Raw genomic sequence first — 9,108 nt, forward strand, 5'->3', positions numbered from 1 at the left:
GGCATAATTATGCTTTTTGGCATAATTTAGACCCCTTTAGCATCTGGCATAATTTTCATAAATTTAGCATTTAGCATAATTTTGGATATGGAATCAGGTTAATTAAAATTATTTCATCCAAAAATCCTTGCTCTTGTAAATATCTATTAATAGGCCTACTCCTTATGGAACGCGCATTTCCGAGCATCTATAACATAACAACTTTCCAATGGAGGGTACCTGATCCCCTCCAAATTACTCTACTATCATCAAATCTGTTGACTATGATGGTGATGTGATGATGAGGAATTTTCTATAGGCCTATATGAGTGTCATTTCTAGCCACTTAGTGGTACTATTTCTTTCAATTTTCGTACCTTACCATGGTGGTGCTCAGACGAATGCAGAATCACGAATGTGTCACTCCCACTTTTTCCTTTCAAAAATAGAGCTTTTCCCTTGCTCTGGCCTCATTTATGATGGGCTTATTTTGATATTATTAGTCCTTTCATCACTCAGTTGAACTATTCCACCGCCTAGTCATCATCATCCTCTTATTTAACCACCATCGTCATAACTCCTAAAAATGTAGGAAAGTGCATATCCCAGCTGGAACACACCCCTCTGTTGACAATATAAAAGAAATTACAGTAGAATCACCTTCGGGACCAAAAAGGTTTCACCTGAAAAGGGATGTCCTCTGAATAGGGTACCGCTTATAAGGGAGAGGGGGAGCGGGGACACTAATCAAAAATGTAAAATTGACCCCTTATAGGGGTTTTAGCATATTGTCATATAATGAGGACATACTCTTTTTTTTCAATTGATCTATAAATTAAACTAAATTGTATCAATAAATTGCAATGCAAATATAATAATAATAACAGCAGGCCCAGACCCCTTCGCCTAAAGGGGGAATAAAGGCAAAATACCGGTATGTCGGAGAGAAAAAAAAAAGGTGTGAGACCTGCGAGGGTTTTGGGATGCCACTAACTCCTTAGTTTTTTACCTTTGGAAAAATCAGCCTTCCCCTTCCCCACCCCTGCCGACCGCCATGGTGTATCTAGGAGCCTTGAATTGTGGCGTTGTTGGGGGAAAGGTAAAGTGGGTGGGGATCGAAGATTTAGGTGGAAAATAAGGTGATTTTTGACTATGTGACCGTGGTCTGTTTATATTTGGGGGGGGGGGATATTTTTGGGATGTTCGCCCCCACCCCCGCGCACTTCCCTGATATGCCAATGCAGACCTTCTTTCGATCTGGCGGCATCACTGGACACAATATCATTGAGAATAGTGTTGCTTTCAACTTAGGCGGCCAGGTGAGGGGGGGGGGAGCTTATTGAAATTTTAAAATTTGGCATAACTTAGCATAATTTTCCATCAACCCTTGGCATAAATTGATTCGCATAGCTGGTCATGACACTGCCACACAATCAAATAACTGTGGTATGCCTTTGTGTGTAATATGACATCATCATGGCCATATGATGATGCCACATCCGGGGCCACATCACACACATTTGTCACATAAAATTTGATAGTGTGGACAGAGCTTTAGAAAAACTAACATAAAAACTCACAGATACAACCAAAGAACTTAAGTAGCAGAAGAATGAGCTGTTCCGCGTATTTGCATTAAAATTGATGGAACATCCGCCCTCCTGCGAGCGGGGAAACTACAGGAAACAAACGAACCAGAGCGGCGCCTTTATTATTGATATAGCGCCGCCGCGCGGATGTGGTAGAATTGCTCTTCAAGCCCGTAGCCAGGATTTTGGTAGGGGGTTCTTTTTGATACTAAAAGGGCATTTGCGAGCACCATTGGCTGGGGCCAGGAGGGGCGCCAAGGGCCCCCGGGGGGTCCAGGGCTAAAACCCCGGTGGGGGTCCAGCATTCTAAGCATTTACAAGTGTTATTTAATTGATTTGTGAAGCCATATACATTTTTAAAAAAATGTATATATTAAAGAGGTAATTTTTTGAGTTGGGAAAAGATAAAAAACAAGGTTTCGGGGCCTGAATTTTTTATATTACTAGGTAGGCCTAACAATCGGGTATTAAAGTAGGACTTTTAATGATGATAGGCTCTAGGCTAGGCCTAAAGTGTAGGCTAGCCAGTCTTTGTTGAAAGGGCACTTTATGAAAGGGGGGTTCGTTCGAACCCAACGAACCCCCTGGCTACGGGCTTGCTCTTCGTGTACCTACAATGCATTTCGAACGTATGTTCCACAATATTGGGAAGTTGCTTTCTTTGATACAACTAAGAAATAATATCACATTATATCATATCCTCCACTGCCAATTATTAGAACCTTGAACTCATAAACTTGAATACACAAGCTAAATAAATTTACAGCTGACAAACAATATCGCTAGCGCCATATCGACAAGTGATATGCGTTCATTAGAGCACTTTCATATTTCATATATAATTATTTAAATTTTTAAAAATTTCGGTAAGACAAACGAATGTAACAGATATTTATGTATTGGTTCTAACAGACAAACAGTGATGAATAGATAACATCTTTGGCAGATATAGTGAAAAATGTTAATGGGAGAAATAGCTAATTTGTATTATAATTTTTACTACAGTTGTAAAAATATGAGCCTCTAAGAATTTGTAGTATGATTTTACTTACATATAAGAAGAAACTGAATAGGATTATTACCAAGCTAGTAAGATTGTAGGTACAGACGTAAACAATTCGAATTTTTATGTAATGTCATGCTGTCTAAGAAATTACAATGCATAATGTTTGATGTTATCCACCCAGTTCATGATCACTCTCTGTAAATCTGGCAGATTATTCCACCTTAAAGTAAAGATTAACCGGTTTAAAAAATCTTTCATTCCATCAGCAGTTAGACTTATAACATGCAGTTTAATAGATAAGCCACAATATTGTATACCTTGCCTCTCATAAATCCTTGCAATATTAGGTTCTGTTTGACAATTTTGATTAACTTTGAGCATCTTGGATTGGATTTATTCGGTGTAAACACCAAGGATAGCCGATGAAAGTCTATAAGAAGACTTATTTCCAGTGTCCTTGTGGTGATTGGGCAGTACACCGGGAGACAATCCCCTACTCTTTTCCTAAGAGTGTACCTCGTTCTTTAACGTGCACATGGTAATAAATGCACACGGGAGCAACTGTTAAACGTCTCATCCGAAAGACAGTGCGCTATTGTAACTTGTATTTTAGCCCTCCAGCTGAAACACAAGGAGAGGCAACGATAGGAATTGAACCGGGGACCTAGAGGTCTCCATGGCTTAGCGCACACACAGTGGCTACCACCAGATTAGCCGAGCCGACAGAGCAAAGCTACTCTTGTATTTTTTTAATTTAGAAATTTTTATTGTGCAACTTGTATGTATTTAATTAATTTCTATATTTTTCTAATAATAGTGTATTTTAAGGAACCATACAGTACGGTATCTCATAGCAGTATTTTATACCGTTGTGACAATAAAGTTTTATCGTATCGTATCTGCACCTCTCCTTTAATCTTACGCTATATTTTCTCTTGGTTGAATTTCCGATTATTTATTGCTTTGCTAAATTTATAACAGTTAACAATTGAGTATGCTGCAGGCTAATGAAGACTGACGTGCAACCCAGTGCTACAACAAAAAGGAACCACTCAATAAAACCGTGATAGGCCGGCTGTACGTTACTTTTGTTACATAATATTATTTCACTATGTCATTAAACATGTATTTCCCCTGAAAGTGACGCAAATCTTAATATATAAATTGGAAGTTAACTTATTTAGTTTTCACTAACATACAAATTATTAACTTGAACATAGAAATGATTAAATTCAAAAAATGTGTACCGTGAATAATGTAATAAAACATTTCCAGGGACTGGAAGTGATCCTATCATTTTCGCTGCAAAATTATCGGTAAAATACATTATTTTACATGCACAAGTTGATAATCTATAGCCTATGTTAATTTAAAATGAGCAAATTAATTTCAAAATGATTGTTATGATTTGTTTTATTGGTATTTGGCATGGCACAATACATCTTCAACGATCGGTCAAAATTTTAGTTGGAGTAGTAGCCTATTTTGTTTCTTTAAGATGTATTGTTCCATGAAAAATAAAAAATTAAAAAAAAAAGGATAAAATTTGTTCTTTTTAAAAATTAACTTGCTCATTTTGAGTAACATACAAATTATCAACGTGAACTTAGAAATTAGTGTACCCATAATTTTACAGCGAAAATGACAGAAGCACTTCCAGTCACTGGAAGTGTTTTTATTATAATTATCGAGTATGAAAACAGGGTATTTATATGCTCATGTTAATTATTTGTATGTAACTGCACAAAGAGCAAGTTAAGTTCAAAATTATTTTTAATGATATTTTTTGTCATTTTCAGTGGAAAATACATATTTAATGTAATGTGATATACCGTAATGTAATGTAACGTATGCCTAATTGGGTTTATATAGTGCTAAAACGCCCTACTCGTCTCAAAAGATGTACTGGGTTTTTAAAAGTGCACGGGAGCGAAATTGTGTATACTGGGCTTACGGTTTCAGTCCTTATGCGAGAAGGCTTGTTTCACCCCCAGAACCATGTTCGGTTGTACGTTGCGGCCATTCGACTCTCGAAAGGTTGATGTTAATGAAGAATAAAACTATAAATAATGGATGATTCAACAGGCACTTTTTAATACACCATTAAGTGAGTAAAGAATAAAAGAGCAAAACTCCCTTCCCCCAAGGCTTATTTGAATGATTGTAGCAGATTTTGGTCACACGGATCACACTGCGTTGTTTTTTATTTTCACTGATATTAAATTAAAAATATAAATGTTTCAAATGTAAACGTACATTTATTATAATAACAAGGTCTCGTAATCGCAAAAGCTCCGATGAGGGCAGTATAACAGAGGCAGTAGAGTACAGTATATTGGCCCTAACAGCCGGCCATACAAAAAATTCTATTAATTAATCAGCCGGGTATTCATAGAGTTCCTCATCGGAGCAAAAGTTGGAGCAGCAAACATATACAGAAATGTAATTGGTTCAGTAATTGGGAAAGGAAGTTGCAGTACGACATCAATAACACATTTATTTCAAGACACGAAATTAAGAACTATTATCTAAAAAGGCCTATGCGTTTGATGGTTAATTGCTAAAGTAGGCTGAACACGAGCAATGTAATTGCAAATGGATGAATTACTAAACAAAGTTTAAAATAAGCCATTATTATCCATGGTTACTCCATACAAAATTTATTGATTTGGCCTTTGCCCTAAGTAGAATAAAAACAAATTTGTGAATATTAATACCTTATACAAGTACACCTTTCGTTTAAGCTTTAATTCGCCTTAAAAGAAACGAGATTCACTGTCATTACTGTCTTTTTCTTTGAAAGTGAATTTCACAGTTCAACTTACTTGTCGTAAGTTTAAAAATTTAATAATATTCTGAAAAAATATAAACTTTTAAGTAGCTTACATGCGATAACAAGTTACATCATCAATTAAAAAAATGTGTGTGCTATAAACTCTAGTCATACGATAATCTATCACATTGCATTTACAAGAACGATCGATTATATTCAAGCGAAGTAAATATATAACCAGCATACTAACGTCAATGAAATTATTATAATAAATTAACTGAAGCTGTCAAATTAACTCGCTGTAAACGGAAGAAATCAGAATTCAAATGTCCTTTCAATGCCGAACTCTCAATCTGATCATCTGCTACATACAGAACGCACTCAATGTTTAATCGTTGTCATTGGGGCAGGTCCAGGGAGGGGAACGTTCTCACATCCCAATGTCATTTTTCAACAAAATCATACAAAATGGAATACAAATACTAGCAACGGCACGGCCTTTGGTGAACTTTTTAGATACTCAGTTTTTTTTAAAGCCTATTAAAGAGTAACGCCAAACACAAGATAATGTTCTCTAGAGCATACATTATTCTGTCGAGTATCATGGTTGCTAAGTGTCGAACCATAATTTTAGAACAGTTCAGATACAGAATACACACGAAGCTCGATTTTACAAGTAAACAAATTAGGCTAATGTTTAGGTCTAGTTCTATTCTAAATTAGTCACATTGATTTCTTAATGACATACATTTTGGGGTTAAAACTTAGGATTAACGTGGTTACTTTTTTAGTGAAAAAAAACACCACTTATTGCTTATTATCAGCAACACTTTGAAGCCTTGAACATAACTCTGTACCGCAACTTCCACTCTATTGTACCTAGGCTATTTGCTTAAAAATCCTGTCTGGTTTTGATATTTTATAGATTCGTGTTATTGTAAAATTATTACAATAATTTGTAATACACTGCACCCTCCAATTCGAGACCCCTCTAATTCGAGACCAATTTTTAAAAGAACCAAATAACAATCTTCAATACAATCTTTTAACACAAAGTATAGCCCTCTAATTGGAGACAGAATTCTGAAACCATCGCAAATTTTCAAGAAGGCCTATCAAAGGTCATGGCGGTCTTGATTTGGTGGGTGAACTGTTTAATATCTGTCTCTTATACACATCTAGATGTGTATAAGAGACAGAATGTAATGTGATTATATGCCTGCGATATTTCCTTACTCAAATTAGAATATAACAGTCAGTACATCATTATATATCTAGGCCTTTATGATATTCACACAAAAAATATTACACAAAATAAAAATATATAACTTATATTACCCTTGCTTATATAAATTAAAGAGCGTCTACATTTAGTCAGAGGATATCCCATTTTCCCCAGTATATTCTGGTATTAAAATGCGAGTAGCAATAATGCATTTTTTTCGCCCATTATTAGCGCCCCTCATGATTTGTTCTAGTATCCCGCGACTTGAAACCTTCGATCCACCCTTAGTGCTGTAGACTACACACTGGTACATACGAATAACGGAAAGGAAGTCGTGATGTGTTACAGTTTCTGGAGGATTACGAGGTTTCTTACTTTAATATTAGTATTAACGACCATCAAATGAAACTATTGTACTTATTGAGAATTCAGTTCTTTTCCGCAGAAGGTGACGTAGCGCTGTTGAGAATTGCCTATGACGAAACACGTAGATGAACGGATTGACGGCCGAACTAATACTCAACGAGACTTCCGTTATCAGCTCGTACCAGTAAACATCAGAACGTTGAAACCCAAGTGAAAAGATAACAACTCTGAGTGAATAAGGGAAATAGGCAACAATGAATAAGCAGACGATTAAAGCGCTTGTTTTAGCAGCTTTAAAATTCTTACGAACTACTGTTATGCCAACTGTATTTTCAGCGTGTACGATGCTACTTAGCTTTCTTGCCTCCATGAAAATACAGACGTACATAAAAATCAGTAAAATCACACCTGTTGGGACCATTGTCAAAACTACGTAACGTTGAGCTGCAATACCCTCTCGATTCATTTGATAGCAAAGAAATTTTTCCCCAATTCGTTTGCTTTTCCATAAGAATGGGACGCTGACATACCCACAAGCTGTTATCCATGATATAGCAATTGCACAGTAAATACGGCTTTGAGTAACAATTTGTTCATACTTTAACGGTTTCACTATGGAAACGTACCGGTCCGCAGTAATAAAGAGAAGATGGAGAAATGACGTTCCAATGAAGAGTTTCATAGGAATGTATTGTAACTCGCAGTCATCGATATTCTGTAGGTAAAGGGATTCCCGCGTGACATACTCCCACATAAAGATAGGGATGCCGATAATTCCCGTGAGCAGGTCCACAAATGCTAAGCTAGCAAGTAAAGTAAATTGAGACTCATGTAAGGTTGGAGTTCGGCGAATAACAATAAGAACAAACGCGTTTCCACAAATGATCACCAAAGCCAGTGGTATATAAACAGTTAAAACGAAAATTAAATTGTCTCTATATTCGTTGATCGTCGTGACGTTTCGTATGCTAGCAAACTCATCCATTTTACAGTTGGACCAAACAAAATAATTTTATGACAATCAGAACTCAACACTGCTGCTGCACTGCACGGTTGTAATGAATCCGAGATGGCAATACTCATTATTTAATTTTGAGATTGTGAAAATCACGTGACGTAATATATCATTGTCCTCCATATAGAATAAAATGTAGATTACAAGGACGCATCAAATAATTAGAGATTAAATGTGTGTAAACAGCAATTATTATAACTGTTACAATAATTTTATTTAAAAATTAAATTTTATTAAGTAATATTTCAGATTATAATTTAAAAGCGAAATTATTTGCAATAAATTTCTTGGTCGGATTCAGAATTTTTAAACATGGGCCCCAATTTCCTGTATCAAATAATGGCACCATATGATTCCTATTCAGTATATGCTGTTACGAAGTACAGTATTGTAAGATTTAGTATTTATATGCCACTTTGCATTTTTATTTCTTTTAGAATATAATAGATGCCAATGGCAAAAAACCGGACGACATGTGCCTCACTCTGTGCCCCTCCCTAAATCCGCCCCTGCATTTTGTAGGCTCATAGAATCTGGTCCCTCCACGACCCCTAGATATTCCGCGGTTGCCATTAACTAAGTTTAGTTTTTGGAATGTTCACAAGCCTTACAATAAGTGGGATAAACTTCATATCACTGTATATACCACTCCTTCGTCATTGTGATCAACAGTATAATATTGATCACAAGAACTATTACTTCATCTCGTACATTTGTACAAAAAGCCACAGTTAGTACATAAACTGCACCACAAGGGTGTAATAATAGAAATATAGTCCCTCGTATTCACATCGTACTCTACGTTTATTACAAAGATTGATGTTTCACTCATTCGTGTACTTTTTGAAAAAAAAAATGAAGGCAATACACCACACTAACAAACTCAATCAGTAAAACACTCAAAATACATGGTCCTCAACGGAATGGGAATCTCTGTTTAATATACCATTCTGTATTACTGTAATTCTAACAATAAATACTATAGGCCTACAATTTTAACTTAACTTATCAAATACTGGCAAAATTATCAAAGTTTTATTCAATTACAATTCTGTTTATTCAATTACCATTCTATTGACCACATGAGTTGTAAAATTTAATAATTATTCTTAACTTACCAAAGTTACTTATATACATATATATCACTTATATACA

General features: G+C 35.7%; 1 protein-coding gene across 1 annotated transcript; it reads right to left on the reverse strand.

Annotated features, from left to right (window-relative positions):
- Nucleotides 1-6,574: 6,574 nt before the first annotated feature.
- On the reverse strand, nt 6,575-9,102 carry LOC117114295 (trace amine-associated receptor 8c-like). The gene has a single exon (XM_033257922.1). The coding sequence runs from the start codon at nt 7,921-7,923 to the stop codon at nt 6,961-6,963; it is 963 nt and encodes a 320-aa protein (XP_033113813.1). The 5' UTR covers nt 7,924-9,102; the 3' UTR covers nt 6,575-6,960.
- Between the last annotated feature and the right edge of the window lie 6 nt (nt 9,103-9,108).

This window comes from Anneissia japonica, unplaced genomic scaffold (genome assembly GCF_011630105.1).
Source record: "Anneissia japonica isolate Jap-2015-1 unplaced genomic scaffold, ASM1163010v1 scaffold199_len4679917_cov187, whole genome shotgun sequence".
Taxonomy (NCBI): Eukaryota; Metazoa; Echinodermata; class Crinoidea; order Comatulida; family Comatulidae; genus Anneissia; species Anneissia japonica.